Source organism: Cladophialophora yegresii, assembly GCF_000585515.1.
Source record: "Cladophialophora yegresii CBS 114405 chromosome Unknown aczIN-supercont1.6, whole genome shotgun sequence".
Classification (NCBI taxonomy): Eukaryota; Fungi; Ascomycota; class Eurotiomycetes; order Chaetothyriales; family Herpotrichiellaceae; genus Cladophialophora; species Cladophialophora yegresii.
This window is the reverse complement of record NW_006913050.1, coordinates 349033-370430: the sequence shown is the minus strand read 5'-3', so window position 1 is coordinate 370430 and position 21398 is coordinate 349033. Positions and strand designations below refer to the sequence as shown.

General features: G+C 55.0%; 6 protein-coding genes across 6 annotated transcripts; 3 read left to right on the top strand and 3 right to left on the bottom strand.

Annotated features, from left to right (window-relative positions):
• Positions 1-323: 323 nt before the first annotated feature.
• On the bottom strand, positions 324-1808 carry A1O7_08134 (uncharacterized protein; the record flags this gene model as incomplete). Its single annotated transcript, XM_007762128.1, has 2 exons — positions 324-1492; positions 1541-1808. 2 exons carry the CDS (start codon positions 1806-1808, stop codon positions 324-326), a joined length of 1437 nt encoding a protein of 478 aa, XP_007760318.1.
• A 1324-nt stretch (positions 1809-3132) lies between these two features.
• A1O7_08133 (uncharacterized protein) lies at positions 3133-3411 on the top strand (the record flags this gene model as incomplete). Its single annotated transcript, XM_007762127.1, has 1 exon — positions 3133-3411. One exon carries the CDS (start codon positions 3133-3135, stop codon positions 3409-3411), a length of 279 nt encoding a protein of 92 aa, XP_007760317.1.
• A 1098-nt stretch (positions 3412-4509) lies between these two features.
• Positions 4510-13710, top strand: A1O7_08132 (uncharacterized protein; the record flags this gene model as incomplete). The annotated part of the gene is made up of 1 exon (XM_007762126.1): positions 4510-13710. The coding sequence occupies one exon, from the start codon at positions 4510-4512 to the stop codon at positions 13708-13710; it is 9201 nt and encodes a 3066-aa protein (XP_007760316.1).
• Positions 13711-15512: 1802 nt separating this feature from the next.
• On the bottom strand, positions 15513-17266 carry A1O7_08131 (uncharacterized protein; the record flags this gene model as incomplete). The annotated part of the gene is made up of 3 exons (XM_007762125.1): positions 15513-16863; positions 16921-17006; positions 17063-17266. The coding sequence occupies 3 exons, from the start codon at positions 17264-17266 to the stop codon at positions 15513-15515; spliced, it is 1641 nt and encodes a 546-aa protein (XP_007760315.1).
• Positions 17267-18019: 753 nt separating this feature from the next.
• Positions 18020-19228, top strand: A1O7_08130 (uncharacterized protein; the record flags this gene model as incomplete). The annotated part of the gene is made up of 2 exons (XM_007762124.1): positions 18020-18114; positions 18178-19228. 2 exons carry the CDS (start codon positions 18020-18022, stop codon positions 19226-19228), a joined length of 1146 nt encoding a protein of 381 aa, XP_007760314.1.
• Positions 19229-19409: 181 nt separating this feature from the next.
• A1O7_08129 (uncharacterized protein) lies at positions 19410-20966 on the bottom strand (the record flags this gene model as incomplete). Its single annotated transcript, XM_007762123.1, has 2 exons — positions 19410-20786; positions 20838-20966. The coding sequence occupies 2 exons, from the start codon at positions 20964-20966 to the stop codon at positions 19410-19412; spliced, it is 1506 nt and encodes a 501-aa protein (XP_007760313.1).
• Positions 20967-21398: the final 432 nt, after the last annotated feature.

The following is a 21398-nucleotide window of genomic DNA, read 5'->3' as shown; positions in this document are numbered from 1 at the left end:
TGTGTAGGTACAAGTCGAGAGCCTGTCTCTTCAAATTTTCCGACCTCGTCATGCCTCGAGATGCCCGTCTCGGCACCAGCGCTTGTTACCTGAGAAGCTACGCTTTTCCGCCGGCCGACTCCTCCGTGCTCGAAAAGCAATGAGATTGAGAATAACCAAAATTGCTAAGATCTGCCTGCCTTCCCGCTGTACTTCCGAAGCAGGGGATCGTCCAGGTATGGCAGGAGGACAGGGTGGTGTACAGAGACAGACGCGGAGCAGGCCCCGACGCGGGAAATGCCGAAAGCGACCAGCTATGATCCGGATAGGAAGATGCCGGGATTTCAAGAGGCAGCTGCTCTAGCCGGTGCATATCGGCGGTTGCTCTGCTTCTTGGGTTTCGAGACGGTGCTCCAGCCATCCTCTTCGATTTCTGCCGCCGTGCTCTTGGCAGGGGCCTGGGTCGCTGCGCCGTTTCTCCAGGAGCCATTGGCCTTGCCAGCTGTCGGCGTTCGTACAATCTCCTTGGGCTTCACTGCTTTGTCGTCAGTCGGTTGTACCTGCTCTTCATTGTCATCGTTGTCCTCATCAGCAACCATATCGTTCGTCCCGGAATCAGCTCTTCGCAAAATGTCAAACTTGGGTGTGGGTTGTGCAGCTTCTTCGCTGCCCTCATCTTCAGCACCTGGTTCATTCCGTTCATTGGGCTCCATGCTTTCTTTGGTGGGAACATCCTTGGCTTTCTCCTTCTCGGGGCCGGACTTCTCCCTTGCCAACCGCTTCTCCTCGGCCTTTTCGGCCTTGGCCTTGTCTTCAGCTTCCTTTCTCTGTCGAATAGCAAGCTGTCGCTTTTCTTCGACTTCCTTTTCCTTGGCCGCGGTGTCGACCGGCCGGGCAGCACCAAATGGGCTTGCTTTTGAGTCTGAAGCGTGGCCCGGCGAAGCAGTTGGATCGGCTTCGGAGACAGTTCTCTTCTGGAGGTTGAGTTTCGGCCGCGTAGCCGGAGCTGAAGGAGGAGCAGGAGACGACGGCTCACTGGCTTCGGGAGTGGGCACTTTGGGAGCGTCTGGCCTCATTCGGGAGCGCCACTGGCTATCGAGCTCAGATGCAGTAGGCTGCCGTTCAGGAGGTGGACGTTCGGTGAAATCGCGGCGCGGAGGTCGAGATCCATCTTGAGACCTCCCTTCGCCCCAAGAAGGCGAGTTCTTGCGGAAATTATAGCCTTCCTTGCTTCCCTGGCGGCCACCCTCTCGGAGGGAGGTTGGGCCAGGAGTGACAGGAGACAGTGGTCCTTTTCTCTCCCAATTACCAAAGTCTCTGACCTTACCGTCGTCGCCTCCGAACGCTCGTCGGTTGCCCCGTTCACTTCCAGCATCAGACGCGTTGTCGTTGGTAAAGGTCCTTCCGCCGTAGCCCCCGGGTCTGTCGGAGACTCGACGTTGGTTCGGCAGATCTGGAAGGGGCCCTTTCCTCGACCAGTCGCTGAAGTCCCGAGTGTCTTGTCGCTCTTTTGCTACACCGAAGTCAGACTAGTTACCAATTGTCGCCACATGCAACTCACGTGGTTCGGCAACACTGACGCGAACCTGCCGGCCCGCCAAATTGCTGCCGCTAAGAGCCAATGCAGCCTTGAGCCCGTCCACCGTTGCAAATTCAACATAACCGAAACCCTTGGGCTTGCGATCCAGCTTGTCTTCCACGATGCGGACATTGGTCACCTCGCAGTCTTTGAAGAAATCACTCACATCGCCTTGTGTGGCATCAAAAGATAGGTTGGCGAGGTGAGCAGTGTAGGGAGGTTGGGTGGGAAGAGGGAGTTGTTCGCGCATGGGATACGTGTCTCGGCGTTCCACTAACGGTGGCAGGTCAGCCTCATGATCGGATTCAATCCAGGACAGGGATACTAACTTGACTGGTAGCCATTGCCCATTCCAGTAGCCGTGCTGAAGGCTCGTCGATCTGATCCATAGCTTGGCCGCGAGTCAGACGCTGCTATTTCACAAAATCGTCAACAGCAGTTCATCTCAGGAGTGTAGCCATGTCAGGCTTCGAAATGGTCCTTACTGGGAAGAGGCATGTCCTCCATCTCGTCGGCCCAAGAGCCATAGTCTGGGATATAATGTCAGTGAACCAGATCGACCAAGGTCCATTGTCCCGAAGACGCACTCTCATCCTGCAAGAAGGTCCCGAGGGACATCTTCTGGTTCTTTTTGGGAGCTGGAAGCGGTCAGCGCATGATTCTTGGATCCCCAGAGCTGGCGCCGCGGGGCAATATGTGGTCATACGCATGATTGCGGTTGGATCGCAGCAGTCGCACGGAGATCGTGCGACCTGTAGTGATGGGACGAAGTAGTGGATATGTCGAGAAAAACGCCGACTTTGGACGCACTCCGGTCGGACCGCAGTGGAATTTGGTGTGTATGATAGATGGCTAACAGCGACCGTGCAGATGGCGGCGCAGTGGATGTGTACGAAATGTCTGTCTGAAGAAAGAGAATCTGTAGCCAAAAGGCGGCAGGAGCCCCATCTTTGTCCGTTTGGGTTTAGCGTCTCCGGGAAAGAACCGGGGTCTTGGCGGCTTCTCGTTCCGCAAATACCCATTCACCAATCGTCATCTATCACCCAGCATCTACTGTCAAGACATGTCACCATGCCCGGGGCACAGGATCTTTCTCGTGCTGGCCTGAAAGAAGACATCTTCTGGAAGCCGTTTGTGCCTTCACTTTATGTGGGAGCTGCCGCTGGTAAGCAATCTGCTGCAATGAAGCGCATCAACCGTCCACTGACTATGGTGAAAAGGAGCTTGTGGTGCGGCGTATGGAAGCATCGCCGGAACCCTCATCCAGACCTCAAGTCCGTTGGCTTACACTTCTTTGGCTGCAACGCAATGGTTCACCGCAGGGACTACCTTTTTCTGTCCGTCAACCTCTCCGTCAAGCCTTCCATCCCGACTGACATACTCTAGACTGCCGTAGTCTCTTGCTCTCAGGCCCATTTTCGAATGATAAAAGCCTGCACAAGGTCGCCGCCAGCGGCATTGCAGGATCATGTTCGGGAGCAGTAGCTGCAACCTTTCGTAAGTGATGTACTGCCGACGGAGTGCCCATCTGACCACTTCGAGTGCCTCGAGGAAGTGTGGTAACAGGGAGCATCATGCTCGGCATCATTGCTGCCGTCTCTCAAACAGGGATGAATGCCATGCAAGGCTCCACGCCCTTTTCTGGGGTGGCTACCGGCTTCAGAAACAGGATCGCTGCGTTGAGTCCGATGAAATCGCTTTCCGATCAAGAGTATGAGGAACTGCTCCTTGACAAGCTCCTGAAAGTCGACGTCGAGATTGCCGTCTTGGACGACCAAATATCCGATCTTCGAGCGGCCAAAGAGCAGCACTCGCCGGCTTCGCAACGATCGCCTAGAGACGGTGCTAGCTGAGATCTGAACCAAGGTCGGGTTGGTTATTCCATCCTAACACTTTTCTATGAAGCCACGACCACCGGCAGAGAGTGGGCTCGAAGCCAGCATGGAGCTACCTATCGGCTTATAGCAGCCTTCCACCGTCGGCAGGTGCCGATGAACGCGTATCCACTACCGAAGATGGTGTTCAGCACCTCGAGGGACTCCCATCCGGCACTGAGCGGATCGAGGCGAAGCTTCTACCCATGAAGGTCGGAGCATACGACGCCAAGTCGGGGAGAGCTGCAGGCGACAAGTGTACATGTTCGCTAGCGACGATCTGAACCAGAGGCCGATCGAGATGATAGAGCGCGTGGCATGCCGCACTCTACAAACGGTGCACACAGTAACAGTACGGGGTATGGGGACACTGGAAGAGGAGGACCTCGATATCATTGGGCGGTCACTGGTTAGCTGCAGCCCGGCGTCATTGACTCTGTAGAATGGACATGCCGCTCTTCAAGTGGCAATAGGAGGCATGCTTCAATAAGCATTCGAGCTTGATCATCCGCATGCGGATCTTGCTCACCACGTTACTCGTCTTGCTCATCGGCTGCACCGGCTGAGTCATCAATGGATGAGCTGCTTTGGGCTGCATGCACTGCTCCAGATTTCGTCGTATCTGCGTATCTGTATCTGCGCCCGCATCTACAACCGCATCGCTTGATGCTCACTCGTGATCATTGATATCGACTGGCCACGCCGGCAATTGCTTTTCCCACTTTCGACCGACCTCATTCTGTCGCCAATACCTTTTGCGACACCCTCTTTCACGCCGACGGTTCCGGCGCGTCAGCGGCGAGCACGACGTTGTTCACAATCCCCGCATGTCGATACAGACTCGAACTCGATCGAAAATCCGGTCTCCGGCCATTGTCTCGTGCATATCTCCTCACAACTGTTATGCGAAGAGTTATTGTGAAGGCTCTGTCGACTATGTGGCCTCGAGGAGAGTGCCGTCTCTACAGTGAGCGCCCTTGCTGCCGAAGCAGATGAAATGACCGACGGCACGCCTGGATTCACGTGTCTCTCTTCGGGCAGTGCTGGAACAGGGGGACTTGTTGCTGGAGGACCGAGATGCCTCTCGTCAATGCCACCTCGGTCACTGCCGTTCTGTTCCTTCTCTACCTGTCCTCCTTCATCCTCCTGGCAATCCTGCGAGTCGCGACCGGCATATCCATCCAGCGCATTGGTCTTTCCAGTCTTAGGCACATCTCCTACACTCCCAGAGAAGGCTTGCGAATCGACCTGCGAGGACTCGGCCTCAGTGTTCACCGCCCGACATTTGCTCAACCGACATGGATCAGCGTGGTGTTCGAAGAACTCAAGGTGACCCTCGATCCCGCCGCATTCGAGCACACTGCCGACGCGGCACGGGTCCGCCAGGAAAAGCAGGACCGCAAGGACGAGACACATGGACACCGCAGAAACCGTTCTCGAGATCAAAGCCAGGTATGGAAGAGGTTGACCAGGACCAAAGAAAGCATCAAGCGCCTGCACCGCAAAATCCACCTTCTGCGCATGTTCGACATCATCGCGTTAAACACTTCGGCGGAAATAGTCGGAGTCGGATATGTGCAGATCTCGTCCTTTACAGCAGCTGTCTACACGAGGCGGAAGCTTTTGGATCGCGGGCGGCTCTTTCGACACAAGAAGGATCCTCTGGGAGATCAAAGGCCAGCGGAATGGGTCTTTACAGTCAAAAGCATACTTCTGGGCGTTGGCGGTCGAGACCCGATTGAGGTTCTTGATGCCATGACAATCAACGTCCATGGACTATTGTACAGAGATCGAGAAGGACTTCGAGACACTTCAATTGCCATCAAGGGTGGCCGTCTCTACGTGCCAGTGGATGAATTAATCCACTTCTCGCGCAAGGGCCAAAGGTTGGCAAAGAGCCCCGAACCACCCGACCTACTGACCCCTGTCGACGAGATATCGTTCGAGGATGTGGCGGGAGAACTGGACAGTCCTGGCAGTCGCGAGGCAGCCATTGTCCAGACGGTAGCTGAGTCTAAAGAGTTTCTCCGGTCAACCCTTCAGAGTGTGCAAGAGGTCCAGGTGGGAATGAGCTTCGTGCGAATCTCGAAAGAGATCGAGTCGCTCAGGCAAGCCAATCTTCCTCTGTTAGCCAACGTTGTCATACACGAGATTGGCGTTGACCTGCATCGACTTGAGCAGAATTCCCCGGCTCACCGAATGTATTTTCAGCGCGAGGACATCGCTCACCAGGCCCTTCTTGCTGCTCTGTCTATCTCGGTCAGCCTTGATGAAGATGATTCGCGTCCGAACAGGATCATGTACATCCCGATGGCAACTACCACCATCAGGACTACCTTGCCAGCAAAGACGATGAGCTTCACACAAGATCGCGACGTTGCCGAAAGGAACACCAACGTCCTATTTGCTAACCTGGTCGTCACATCGCCATCTCTCGATCTGGCACCTCAGCACCTGATAAAACTGCTCGCTGTCGCCCACAGGCAAGAAGCCCGCTCCCTTGAGACTACTCACAATCAACATCGTCTGATTTCCAGGCTACTTCCGAAGGCGAGCATCAAGTTCTCCATCCATGAGCCGGTGCTCAGATTTGTTTTGCCGGTTGCGAATCCTACTCATGCTGCACCTGGTGACTATGACATGATCATATCTTCTATATCCTCGATCTCTCTGGACCTTGAGTCTTCGCATTCAGCAGGAGGTGAACTCCTTTATTCTCTTGCTTCGAGCTTCCGGGTTATGTCGCACAGGTTATATTACCAGGCTTCCACGGGTACAAAACACAATCTGATCATCACCGAAGCTTTGGAACTGAAAGTCCAACTGACGGCTTCCAAAGAGGTCTCTGTCGTCCTGCAGGGCAGCCTGCGGACTTTCTCCGTTCTCATGGTGCGGGAGGAAGTCAGCAAAGCACTCTACAACATAGTCAAGCATTTTCGACATCACTCTCCGGCAGATAAAGTCGTCGTCCAGAAGCCTCCACGGGTCGCCTTCTTGCGAAAGTTACCTGCTTGGCTTATTGAGGCAAGCTTCGAAGGCTCGGGGTGCAGTTTTGAAGCAGCTGGTATCGATGAGAGCGTCTCTGCTCAAACGCGAGGAGTCGCCTTGGAGCTTGAATCATGGTCGGCCCAGTATACATCAGCGAAGTCGGAGATCGGCCGGAAACCGAAAGGACGAAAAGTTAGTACCTCGGTCCGCTACGATGAGCACTTCTCGCCCACGAAAGCCGTCTCACCTCCGCCGACGCATTCCAGGCATCGGCATAGTGACCCCACGGATGGGAGACGGCTCGCATGTCATATCAAGGGCTTTGAAGGCTTCATCATCGAGTCTGCCGACTCCTGGGAGCCGGCACCGTTTCTCTCTGTGCCGAGACTGGAAGTTGCTTTCAGCACGTCCCGAGACCAACAAGGGCCGCTCTTCCATATCCATTCCGCCGTCCGCGCCTTCTATCTAGACTTCTCTCTCTACAAATACTACTCGATCGGCGTCGGAGGCTTTGTCGTCAGAGAAGCTTTCCATGGGCCGGTACAGCTCCAGCGGACAGCAGCGCACCAGACCAGCCTGGCTCATAAGGAGAGCGGCTTGGAACATGTACCAGTGCCTCTGGGCGCGGAACTGTTCGCAATTGATATCAAAGCTTACTATGTCCAAGTCAAGGCTCATTTGCCACATGACCCCCCGGTGATGCTTCAAATCTACCAGCTTACTTGTGGCCGGCACAGATGGTCGCCTCCCTTCTTACGAGCTGAACTGGCTCGCTTACACGCAGAAGCGCCGCGCCTCAAGCGAGTCTGGGCACGGGTTGTGGGCATCAGTGGCCTCAGGCTAGATCTGCGCCACAGTAGAAAGAAGACCCAGCATGGTGTGGTTGAGGAGAAGACCATTGATATTGGCACCGATTTCATCCGCCTCGGAGTCCCGCACGGACTCGAGATGTATAAGGTTTTTGACAACTTCATCAACACGGCCAAGGCGATGAAGCAGCTGCATCATCGTTTCCAGACGCGTTCGAACGAGTACGTGCTGGGTAAACACCCTGAACCCGCCAAGAAGGTCCCTCGAATATCAGTTCGGACCAAAGCCTTGTGCTTCGAACTTGAAGATGACCCGTTTGAATGGAAATTGGGTGTAATCTACCACGTTGGCCTGGTCGAGCAGAAACAACGGCTTGCTCGGGCCGATGCTTATCGGCTGAAGGTGAAGCGACTGAACGAAGAGAGACGGCCCAGGTCACCTTCTCGCATGCGGGCTCGCTCGACGCATTCGAGCCGGGCAGGATCACCTAATGCCTCTCCAACCCCCCAGCCTCGGCGCTCGCGCAGTGCCGACACCACGCCGAGGAAGCGATCCACCTCCAGGGGAAGACGTGGCAGGAGGTCGCGCCGGATCCGGTACGATCGCGAGGGTGTATGCGCGTTGACGGGTGACGCAAAGATAGAGGCAACCGAAGCATGGGAGAGGCTCCAAGAGCATAACTCTCGCAGCTGGAAACGACGGATTGACTTTATGTTGCGGCTGCAGAACAACGCTGTCAGGAGCGTCCGACAGATGTTCAGTGGTGCAGACGAACCGCCACACGACGAGCAGGAGAGGGAGACGATCCTGGGCATTCCGAATCGTCCTGGGTTAATGACTCTGATAATCAGCGACTTGCATCTCATCATTGACAAACCGTCATTTCCCGAAGCCGAGCTGCCCAAATTCATCCACGAGATCGGGAAAGGCATGCCCTATGACATGCAGTATGGACTCCTCATTCCCATCAGCCTCAGTCTCGACATGGGCGAAGCTCGGGTCTTCCTTCGTGACTATCCCCTCAATCTCATCCACATCCCCGCTATACGGCCTGGACAGCCAGCTCGATTACCCAGTTGGTCTCTACGATCAGATTTTGTCATTGCAGAAGAATTCCGAGATGAAAGGTCAACCAGGCACATCAAAGTCGAGATCGTGCCGAAAGGACAGCATGGACGCAGCGGAGAAGAGATCCCAGCATTCGCCATAGACGTGAGGAGAACCGTTGCACCCGTCAAGACCTACTCGAAGCCCGTCATTGATATCAATACTAGCCTGCCAACCACGATCTCATGGGGCACATCGTACCAGCCAGTTATCCAGGACATGATGATGATCATCGAGAGCTTCACCAAACCTGAAATAGATCCTTCGGAAAGGGTTGGCTTCTGGGACAAGATTCGGCTCAGCTTTCATTCCAGGCTGGTGGTCAACTGGAAAGGCGACGGTGATGTCCAGTTCCGACTCAAAGGTACTAGAGATCCTTACGTCGTCACTGGGTACGGTGCTGGTTTCGTCATGTGCTGGCGGAACGATGTACAGTGGCTCATACACCAGGTCGATGACCCGCGTGAGTTCATGACAGTGAAAAGCGGTGAGTTTGTCTTGGCTGTCCCTGATTACAGCCATGAAGCCCGCAGATCCTCTGAGCAGCAGATGAGAAATGACTCGGACAGCGTGTCCAGTATCAGCAGCACTGGAAAGAGCGCCGCCCTGTTCAAGAAAGTTATCATGAAACTGTCGGGGAATGTGCAGTGGACTGCCGGTCTGGTCTTTGAACGAGACGTCGCCGACGATATACGCAGCTCCGAGTTCAGACCGCACTACGATGTAGTGTTAAAAAATCCGATGTCCCTCCAAGATGTCGACTTGGACACGTATGACGCATTCCGAGGCTTCCGAAGCCAACATGTCCATCTGTCCATTGCGGTGGCTGCACCTTTTGACAGGGATTTGGTAGGTGCGGACTCACCGCGCTCGGAAAGCTATAACAGCGTCCACCTGAGTCCGAAGTTCTTCTCCCACTTCTTTAACTGGTGGTCGACGTTTTCCGGCGTCATGTCCCTGCCTGTACGGCAAGGCTCTCTATGGAGGGATCTGGGCAAGACAAGCAAGAAATTCGGCCGCCATCTTGCGACGATCAAGTACAATCTTCTGCTGTCGCCACTCTTCATATCGCACGTCTACAAACACAAAGATGCGGAGGACTACCAGGCAAATGTTGTGTCGGCCACTGGCTTGAAGATCAAGATTGACAACTTCATGCTCGACCTCCATCAGCGTCGAGAGTACTTCAACACTATGGCGAAAGGGAGGGCGAAACACATGAGAACGAGCGGCATGAAGATTAACAAAACCGAACTTGACTTTGTGCGGGCAGACTTAAGAGCTGTCGCCGCTCTCATCGCAGGGACCACAGCAGAAGACCTTGCAAAGGCTAGCGACGAGAAGCTGGCTTCCTTGGGGGAGGTACCCGAGAATATCGACCTGTCTCAGTTCACTATCCCCGATCAGGATTTGTCGTGGATTGACATGGACGACTTTGTCGAACTGGATTGGGTCTTGCCTGCTGAGTCGAATCCCGAGACGAAGATTCTGCCGCTAGCCTTCACTCCACGCTTCACATACTTCCGACAAACTGATCATGGAGGGGCAATCCAAGGGGATGCGTCCCGGACCAGTCCTTTTGGTGACGAAGACACGCACTTCTGTGTTATGGGCCGCGACAACGACCCGAGAAAGGTGCAGATGGATTTAATCGAGGCGCGTCTGCACGATTTGGAGGACAGGCTGCAAACACATGTACGTATCATGAACGAACACGAACTCCTCGTAATTCGGGACGGAGATCATAACCGAGCCTATCGAGACAAGCAAAACTTGCTCGTAGCACAACAAAAGGAGCTGGAGAGCAAGCGACGATTCCTGCAGCATGGGCTCCGTCGCCTTATGGGCCATGCAAATCCTGGCGACGCTCATCAACCGGACCATTTTCCTGAGAGCAATGGAAGCACGACGAAATCTATACCTGATTCAGACGCTCAAAGCGCTGGCACCCACATGGACATGGATGGGCTGTACTCGGCGCCCCATGATGAGTTTGCGAGTGACTATTCCAACCGCTTCATCATTCACAATGTTCAGCTGAAATGGAACAACTCCTTGCGCAACATCATCCTGCGTTACAGTCACCAGGTCAGCCAACGCCGAGGCTTCGTGTACTACATGTCACGCCGGGCGGTCAAGTTCATCCTGGACATCGTGGACGAGCAAGCTCGAGCGAAGGATGCACGGCGCCGGCAAGAGAAGAAGCACCACACTCCAGTACCGCCTACGCCGAGCGTCATCTCGCCCAGTGAAGAGAAAGACGAAGATTCCGTGATAGAAGATCGGATCATGCAGCTTTTGAACGACGTCAAGCGATTTGTCCATGCACCCGACGCCGAGAGAGATTCTTCGGAGTCGCCTGTCGATGGGGACACCAACCTGGAAAGGAGGACTTCTACGAGTGACCCTGCCGATAAGATTGCGGACAACTTTCAAGCGATGAATAGTTATCACCTCCGCCTGATTGCTCCCCAGATACAGCTCCAAAGCGAGAAGAATACCAAAGCTATTGTGCTGATCTCGGCCAAGGGCATGCAGTTGAAAGTCGTCTCCATTATGGACAAGGCTCGCATGTCAGACGCTGTGAGCGGACTGGTTCAACGCCGTTTTGCGCTTGATATGGACGGTGCCCAGTTCTTTGTGGCGACTCAGAAGACGTTGGCCAAATACCTCCACCTCTACTCTGGCAATAAATATGGCAACAGCCCTGGTTCGTCGTGGCCCCCCTGGGTCTCCCTTGAGGCCATGTTCGACTTCCATCTCGAACCCTTTGGCTTCCAGCGAGTTATACAGAAGACGTCCGCCGCTCTTAGATATGAGAAGTACAATCCACTCCGGCTAAAATACAACGAGGAAGTCGAAAGCAATGAGAATGGCGAGCAGGACGACGCAGCACGGAGGGAGAATCGAATCGATCAACTATGGGTCGACTTTCCCCGGATTCGTGTTCGATGCGACTCAACCCAGTACTATGCGATGTATATCATCGTGCTCGACTTGTTGTTGTACAGTGAACCATTGGAAAAGACGAGGAGCGAGCGGCTGGAGAAGATCATGCTTGCCTCTGACTTCAGCGATCTGCGAGGCGCTCCCGAGATGGCCGAGAGCTTGCAGGAACGAATCCGCCAGCTTGAAGACATCAAACTACATTTCCAGATCAACGCGAAATACCTCGACAAGCAGGGCTGGCAGGATCGAATCAATCTGGAGAAAGATCTCGCAAGCTGTGAAGACGAATTGTTCTTCATCATGAAAGCCATCAATACATCTCAGCAGAAGAGCGAAGATCGGAAGGCTTCGGAGACCAGTGGTGTTCTACGGTGGTATCTGAGTGCCTCTGAAATCGTGTGGCACCTGATGCGGGAGAAGGACGAGCCTCTGCTCGAGTTTCAGCTCGGCAATGCTGCGTATGAGCGGATTGACAACACCGACGGATCGAACCATAACGCCCTCGAGATCGAGCATATCAGAGGCTGGAACCTGCTTCCTAACGCGCTGTATCCCGAGATCATAGGGCCCTACTACGACGCATCAGAAAAGGACAGACGGCCCAGCGTAATGGAACTCCAGAAGATGGTGCAAGTGCACTGGTACATGCTCGAAGCTATCGCGGGCATACCCGTCCTTGAACACTTCCAAGTCACCGTGTTTCCACTCAAAGTCCAACTGGAGCGGGAGCTCGGCAAGAAGCTCTTTGAGTATATCTTCCCCAGCTCCGGGTCTGATGCATTCGAGACCGGTAACTTCTCTCCGTTGGCGGTGAAAAACCTCGAACCTACAGACGTCGAAGACGATCAGGAATTCGTCGAGGCACGTAGCGCTCTGATGTCCGAGGAAGGTCTTGACAAGGCAAGTGTCGACAAACCACGTGAACCTTCGCCAACGGCTGTGGCTAGGAGACTCAAACCGACCTACAGCCTGGACTACGATGAGAAGAATAACAGTCACTCGACGCACGGCAAGAACAGAGGCCTCGGGATTTCCAGTGAGCACCACAAGTTTTTCAAGCATTTCAACACGTCCAGCGCACGGTCTGTGCTCAAGGAACCTTCCCGCAAGGGCTCGTCAGGCAGCCTGCGCTCGGCGAAGAAACATGACGCCTCCTCCACGAGTCTCGTCGCCCTGGGAAATGGCAACACCGAGAAGAAACGGTTCAACCTTGGGTCCGCGGCAACCAAAAAGGACAAGAAAGACAAGGCCGCCAACGATGATCTGAGTCAAATGATGTCCCGCGCTTCCAACTACATGACCCTGGCGCACGTGAAGCTCAACAGCTTCGTGGTCTGTCTCTCGTACAAAGGGAAATCAGACCGCAACTTCGAGGACCTGCACGACTTTGTGTTCCGCATGCCTACACTCGAATATCGGAACAAAACATGGAGCAATCTGGATCTTGCGCTCCGGCTAAAGAAGGATGTGATCAGGGCACTGATTTCTCACACTGGCGCCATCATCGGCAATAAATTTTCGCATCACCGACCCAGCAAGAAGCAGGTCGAACGGCTCAAAGAGATTGCACATTCCAGCACGATTCCGAACAGCGACGTCAATCTGCAGCTCTCGGGGACGAGCGAGACGACGAGTCTGTACAGTTTCAGCCAGGACGGAAAAGACGACGACCTGGACTCGGGCATCACTTTCCAGAGTCCGCCGGGCACCAATGGTCACAAGAATGTGACGTTCCATGGGCCGTCGCCCCTCCTGAGAAGCGGAAGCTGGTCAAGTGGGATCAATCTGCCCAACACAGGGGCGGCGATCGGGGCGACGGCCTTGCCGGCTCCACGCTCCCTGAATGGAACAGCAGGCTCGGGTCCCACTAGCGGGTCCGCAGGAAGCGGCATTCCTAGCAGTACATCGTCCCTCTTTTCGCAACGACGGCCCTCATCGGCGCATCCCTCTGCCGTGCCCACCTCGGCTCCCAATGTAGCGATGCCGCCCCCGACCTCGGCCCTGCATCCACCAGCTAGCTCACACGGGCAGGCCAGATCGTTGCTTAAAGACACGATTGGTCGGCATTTCAGCGCGGACACGGTCAAAGGGCGCGTGCATTTCGGCGGCTTGAGCCTCATGAAGAGCGACACGCACAAGGAGAAGGAACACCACAGAGAACGCTCCGACTCTCTATCCAGCCACAAGGATAAAGACAGAGACAAAACCACAGGAGCTGCGGCACACAGCGCCGACGATGTTTTTACCGATGCCGGTACCACTACTGGTGGTGGCATCGACACTCCTTCGCGCAGACCGCCTCTTGCGGGAGCCTTGGCAGGCCCCGGCGGCAACGAAGCCGACGGCACCGAGCGCGACACGGACATGAATCGACGAAAGAGCGTGCTCACGCTCGGCAAGAAGGTCTTGAATCGGCTGAATTAGGACGTCGCTGTTCAAGATCTTCTCTGCGATGCGGCCAGCGCGGGCGAGTACGGTGCCGGTGCCCCGGCCGGGGTAGAGTCCGATGACAATGATGACGGAGCACTGCGGTGGCTCGAACGAGAAAAGGCACGACGGCGCGCCTTGAGCGGATTTGACGGCCTGGTGGAGGAAGAGGAAGACTTTTGCGTGGGCGTCCTGCGGTCCGAGGGCAGAGGCAGGGTTGGAGATCTACGCGGTGATGGTGTACATGTTCATGGACTTGCTCGGGGGGCTCAAACTCATCATGATCATGGTCATAGTAATGATCACGGCCGGGGAGACTCGGACACTATATACGGGCGGTTGCACGGTTCTTTTTGTTGGTTTTTGACGAGGCCCGATGGATGAAGAGCGAGGATGCAGGTAGAATGGCGCAGCGTAGCATAGCGAGTCACCATCGTCAGGCTAGTCAGAAGACTTGTGATTCCGCATGTATTTTTGCTAATGAGAGAGAGCGAGGTACCATACTCCCTAAGTCCTTCTTTTCCAGAGGCTGATGCCGAAGCTCGCGATGGCCAAGACGACTTGGGATTTTGACGTGGTTTTGATTCTTTTCCCCTCGATGTGTTTGCCTTGTTTGGGTACGTATCTGTTCGGTTGGGTGGTTGGTTGGTTGTCGATCTGTCCTAGTTGTCTACTTGCTCGGCTGTCTCTTTATCCGATTGTTCCTCGCGTCTCTCCGTAGGCTGGACAAGGTACTACGTACAGTACTGGACGGCGTTTTGGCGGAACCTGGAAAGAGGACCAGGTACTCCGTACTCCGTATTGAGATTTGGAATCGAAGAACGAAGAACGAAGAACGAAGCAACTTCAATTTACGACATGGATGTAATCCGTCCTGTATGTACTCACCCCGGATGTATGCAGCGTCTCTAGAACTCCTTGGTATTTGAGCTGTAGACGTTCTACAAACCACAACAGTCTGAATGATCCCTAAAGGCGTCAGCTGAAAGACGCCATAATTATGGTCCCCTACCTGCTCTACATATTCAGTCCAGCCATGCATAAGAGATGCTCTGAATCATGCAAAGCGTGGTCCAAACGGCTTAACAACTCTCTGTGTGGGCAACAGAGAGTGCCGCCACTCATCCCTGGTATCAGTGAGCACTATTAAGTTCCATTGCACGACTTCAAAGGATGAACTTGGTACTTTACGTGTTGCGGGACGTCCCATGCTGCCACCCTCTCTCACTCTCTCGGGATATCGGTGCCAGGCATGGGGCCTTGTTGGTATACATACTTAGGGCACGGCACGCACGTATGGTTGATCGATTGATGCTATTCTATTAGGGCAATCTCGGCGTCAACCTCTGTGGTTTTGGTGGTCTCGCTCTACTGCCCGGTTTTCTACTCTCACTCTTGTCATGTTGCGACCAACTAATTATGCACTCTTGTCCCATCTCGAGAAGACATGCACTCTTGTCTCAAACTCGAGCTGCTTGGAAAGTGCAATCTTCTTCGTCTGTGTCTGCACGTGCGCCATGCGCTGTACAGTATGAGGTCTCACTTCTCCAGACGGAAGAGTGAGGCAGGGATTCGTCAACCGGGTGCTCAGTGCTCGTGCAGCTATGGAAAGTGTGCTGTGCTGTGCTGTGCTCTGCGTCTGTGTGTACGTGCGCGCCATCGACCCCAGATGATGCCTCACTTCTTCGGATGAAATGGTAAGGCAAGGCAGGGCAGGGATTCTCAAGCACCAGAGGTCTCACTTCTTCAGCCGTCAGCATAGGGAAGGCTTGCCTCGACCGCTAGAACCTTGGTCCCTCTCAATAGGGACGTTCGCCTTCGTTGTAGACGAACGCGTCTCCACCATGACCAGAAGCATCGCCGTCCTTGAGCTCTCCAGCACCACCGTACTTTGCCTCTGCAGCATCGGTCGCCGGCTGCTCCACGGTTTCACCAGCACGCTGCCCGTTTTTGACGTTGCCAGCTTCGGTCGGCCCGTCTTCTTCGCCTTCGTCCCCATCACTGTCCTCTCCCGGCACATAGTCGTTTGCTCCATTCATCGGTTTGGGCGGTTTCCACCCGATCAGCATCTCATTGGCAATGAATTCGTCGAAGGAGGGATACACGTTGAGCACCTCGTCGAAGAACATAATGCCGCAGCCAAGAGTCCGCACGGTGGCCTCGATCTTCGTGCCGACGCGCAACATGGATTGAAGGATCGATTCGACAAAGAAGACGTACTCGGCCGGCGACGTCGCTTCGGCCTCTCGCTCGGCCTCTCGCTCCGCGTCTGTGAGGTCTTCGGCCAATGCCATAAGGTCTCGCCACCGTTTCGCGGTCACGCGGCCGACAGGGCGGAACTGCGCAGACTGTGAGGTGTAGATCTGCTTGCATTCCTTCGAGGGCGGTTGGATCTTTGTGATCTCGAAGCCCATGTGTTCTTGGACGTCGATGACGTCGAGCATTAGTGGCCTCTGGTTCTGCACGCCGTCCAGAAAGCCGAGGTAGACGTTTTCGTTCGCCGCGCCCGCGACGCCGAACTTGACGATCTGTTGTGCTTCTTCGGGCTTCATGCCCACGAAGACGGGGACTCCTTCGTCGTCTTTGCCCCACCATGTCTCGCCGTCGTAGTTGTGCGCGTAGCTGCCGTCGAAGAGCGTCGAGCACGCGATGTTGAAATCCCCCGGGAGACGGCGGAGGACTTCGGCGGTATCCCACAGCTCGGCTGCCGCGACCCGGCAGAACGACCGGGATGCGAGAATGTCGTCCCCGTACTCTGGGCAGACGTCGTGCTGGAGCAGGTAGTCGAGGAACCGCTCAATGGTGGTGCAAATCATGTCGACCTGTGCTCTGGTCTCGAGACCCCAGACGTTCTTAGTCCGGCGGCTGAGGAAGCTCTTGATGCAGCCGAGGAAGTCGACCTCGTAGAGACTCGTTTCGGTGCCCAGGTCACGCTTGTCTTCAGAGGCAAAGACTTGCGAGAGAGCCTGCGCGACCTCGACTTTGGACAGTCCTTCGGTGTCGACGCTCCCTTGGCCGACGTTGGGTCCTACGCTGAGGCCACCGTACGCGAGGTACTTGTATAGAACGTCACGGCGCTCGGGGGTAAGTTTGCGGGTTCTCTCGAAGCGGGCTATGGCTGTCAGGATGCGGTCGACAAAATCTAGCTGTCTATGCTCCGCGTTAGCAAGTGTGGAAGATACTTCTCATCAGTGGAGTCATCCTTACGGGTCGTAGAGTTCTTGGTCTTCGGCGTGTTCTTCCGGCGTCATCGGGGCATCTGCGAAGAAGTCTTCGAATCCGGTTGGCTTGTCCTGTAAAGCCGTCAGAGTGACCTCTGAGGCGAGACGCGGTCATCTGGATGCCATACCAACCCACGTTTACTGGCTGGCTTCTTCTTCTTTTTCTTCTTCTTCTTCTTGTCCTCCGGGGGCGGGACGTTGGACACCACGCCGTGATCCTGGTTCTTCAGATCGTCATGCTCTTCTTCTTCTTCGTCTTGCACTGAACCATCCGCTGATTTCTGCTGCCGGCCAGCCAGAGCAACGTTATGATCGCCGTTGGTTTTGGACATGTTGGCTTGAGGTCTCAATGGGAGATTCTGCACGTCGTTACCAGTGCTTGCACCATCGGGCTGGGGGTCGGTATCATGGGTCACAGCATGCTCAGGTTGAATTGAGCCTTGCGCCACGGGCGTTGGCTCTATACCTCGTGCCATTTTCTTGCGATAGAGTGAGGCGTACAAGATTGACGGGTGAGGCAAGACGGAAGAACTCTGATGGTCAACCAAGAGACATAGGCAGGTCCCTCTGGAGCAAGTGACCTGGCGGCTCAACTCCTTGAAGACTATCTTGGAACGTCACCCTGAGGTTGAACAGTGACGGTCCGAACATGAAGCCAGGTTTGAAACATTATTCACCGCTAACAAGCAAGAGAAGATGATGGGTAGTGAAGGTCGGTTCAGCAAACAATCATGTCTGTAGACAGCCGGATGGTGTGCCTGGAAGTCCACCTAGATTCACTTCTTTGTTATTTATTATGGACATGAGCTATCGACTCTTCCATTGCGCCAAAAGACGAGCAGAGGAAGATGTCGCTGGCCCCGCGTCTTCCACCTCGGAAGGGGTCGACAGCAACACGGGTTCCGCCAATGAAAGCAGCAATCCGGCGGGCGTTTCGAGAACTGCCTCGACCATGAACTTGGAACTTCCCAGCCCTCAGAGCGGGTGAGATCGGCCGCCCAACAATGATAGACTGAAAATCTACAGTGTAGAGATCTCTCCATTCCTTCTCGTGCATCACTCCTCGTCTACCCTCATCCTACACCATGGCAACACCCCAAGCATCCCACGCCAGCAAGAAAATCGCAGTCACGCCCAATGAATCCGAGCTCATACCCTTCGACCACAGCGCCGCCGGACAGTAAGCCCTGCCACCCTGCCCAGGTACCCGCAGCGTGTCTGTACTAACGAATCTATCGCATAGTGAAGGAATCAGCTCCAACGCGTCCGGCTCCCTGATCATCAAGCCCTGCACGCGAGCCGAGATCGACTTCTACGAGTCCGCGAAAGACCACCCCCTCTTCCAGGCGCATATGCCCACCTTCATCGGCTCTTTGTCCCAACATGAAGACCAAGACGCAGTCGCACCCATACTCCAAGGGGCATCCCACCACGGCGTAGCCGCGCCCGCGGGCGTCATCGCCGACCCGACCCCAGGCCTCATTAAGCGCGCGACCTGGAAACCTTCGGGCGGGAAGAAGCTCTCCACAGGCACGGCGATCGTCTTGGAGAACGTGGCGAGCGGGTTCAAACGTCCGAATGTGCTGGACGTGAAGCTCGGCTCGAGGCTCTGGGACGACGAAGCACCGCTGGCGAAGAGGAGAAAGTTGGACGAAGTGGCCGAGCGGACAACGAGTGGGAGTCTGGGCTTTCGAGTTGCAGGCATGAAGATCTGGGGTGGTGGAGAAGACTCCAACACGCCGCTGTCGCCCGTTGAGAACGAGTACGTCGAGGTCAAGAACGGGTATAAATCCTACAACAAGTTCTATGGGCAGTCTTTCAAGGCGGAGAACGTGGTTGATGCTTTCACCGCGTACTTTGGTGCGGTTGAAGAGAGCGGCGACGGCGCAGCAGTCGAGAAGAAGGTCACTTTGAAGCAAAAACGCGCACGGTTCATCGTCCAGCGATTCATCCGCGAACTGGAGAGTATTCAGTATGTGCTCGAGAACGAAGAGAGTAGGATGTACAGCGCGAGTGTGTTGATGGTGTATGAAGGCGATGAGGACGCCTTGGAAGAAAGTATTGCCAGGGAGGAGAATGAAGATGGTGAAGAGGGCAGGATCAATGACGAAGATGAGGACGAAGATGAAGACGCCGATGAGGATGAAGCACAGGACACAAAACCACACAAGATCCACGAGGTACGACTGATTGATTTTGCGCACGCCAGGTGGACGCCCGGTGACGGGTCAGATGAGAACGCGCTCAAGGGCATAAGGTCTGTTCTTGACATTTTGCGGAGCCTGGTGGACTGAAGCGGCTATGCCTTGCCTAGGAGAGACATCGAGCAATTGATAGATACGAATTCCTTAGAGGGTTGGTTGCCGGGTATATAGAGCGTGACACTCAAGAAACAGACCTAGCTCTAGAATTGATTATTTCTGGCCAAACGGCGGTGTATTTCTAGTATCCAGAACGAAATTGCCGTGTTGTGGTTCACATCCTCTCCAAGCCCATGACGCCCTCAGGCCAACCGGCCCACACAATCGCTCTGTTCGGCACCCTGCCGGCCACCGGGCTCAGCAAACTGATTCTTCCTCTCGCCTCGTCCGTGTCCGTCACGTAAAGAAAGCCCATGACGCTACTGTCTCTCTTGACCTCCTGGTCGGCTTCGCCATCACAGTTCAGTACCGCGAGTACGGAGCTTCGCATCGCGGCCACTGGAGCGGTCATCCGTTCAAAGATCTGATTTGGGGGTAGGGCGACTTTTGTTGTCGCTGGAAACGTGTCGTCTGCATCGTCGGCCCCACCGGGCAGGAAGGAGTCCTCGTCATATTCGCCAGTCGCCGCAAGCGCTGACGAATCCGGCGTTGTCCCAACTCGTCGCCAGACACTCAGAGTCGAGAAGTCGACTTGTTGCTGTCGAGGTTGTAATGCGACTCCGTTGCTGAGCCGAGGGTTGCCGTAGAAATATGTCTTGATTTGAGCAGCACGGAAGGCAGTCATGTAAGCCACATCGCGGTCGACACAGCCGCCTGATTTGGCCAGCTTGATCACGGATAGCGTTTCTGGTGAATATGTGGCTGAGCTGCGTGACGGGACGGGCTGGCCGTCGAATCTTTTGACCATGTCACTGTAGAGTCTTTCTGAACCTAGGCAGATGATGGCGGAGACGGCGAACTCTGATACAACGTCCTGGATGATGTCGTATCCCACCCTGTTGCCGGCCGTGATGTTTGTCAGGCTGCCAGGAGTGTCGATGATGAGGCCACTTTCTCTGGCCTCGGGATCTTGGGCAAGACGCCCTGCGACTGCGAGAGCTAGTCGACTGACTTGAGCCTTGTAGACTTTGCCTTCCTTTTCTTCTGGCCTCGAGCTGCCGAAGAAGTAGACGAGGGGCAACTTGACCGGGATGGCTCCGTTAGGTCCTGACATGGGCGCGGCCCCCCAGCCTTCTTCCACGCCCATCAGCGTCTTGAACACGGTTGCGGTCAAGGTGCCGGGGATGCTCATGACGCCTTCCTTCACGTCCAGGTTGACAACGACGGGCGAGCGTCCCGACCTGTTGGCGTACCCCGTGAGGATTTTCGCAAGGGTAGTTTTGCCTGCATTGTCTGGACCCAGGACCAAGACTCTCGGTCCTTCACGTCCATTGGCTCGCGCTCGGTCACGCAGTTCCTCAAGGGCAAAGTGAACGTTGATGTAGTCACTCATGGGCGTCTCCTCGGCAGTGTACTCGCTCTGCAGGGCATCGCCGCTGATCTCGAAGGAGCAGCCGTTCCACGTGTAGATTGCGGCTTTGGTGGCCGTAAAAGTATAGGTGTTTCCGGTGACAAGTTCAGTGCCGAACAGTTCGGCGGTACCAGTCAGCAACTAGATCAGTGTCAGAACCTAGGCGTACGATGGCAGGGATTTCGTTCGTACTTTGACCTGCACGTATTTGCCCACGGGGACCTCGAACCGCCATTCGGTCTCCTTCGCCAAGTCATGTTGGGTGGTCTCGACGGTGTGAACCTCCTCGGGCTCTTCTAGGCCAAGACCAGGCAAAGACATTTCATCATCCTGAGAAAGCGATGCAGTCGTCTTCTCGGCGGCGTTGTGGATATTGTATCGAGTCAATGACAACTGCTAGACTGTCTGGTGAGGTTGCATGAGTCTGCTTGAATCTGCTCGAGTCGGTCACTCGCGGCTCAATTTCGCGAGTAGCCACGTTTTGGGTTAGCGGCTTGGCCGACCGCTTACTCATCAAACGAGGAACCTTGGTGAACTCTTGGTGCGCTCATCAGAACTGTCGATTCCCTCGCAAAGCTATTCATTCTGCTTGGTCCCGGTGCCTGAGCAAATAGAGTACTTTGCCAGGATTCCGCTTCGCAAGATCCTCCAGTCGGCTTGCATGGTCCGAGCAGTTGAAATCAAACTTAGTGCCGATGCACAACTGACTGTCAATCGCTTGTGCCTTGGCCGCGGACTTTGTCCGGTCCGTCG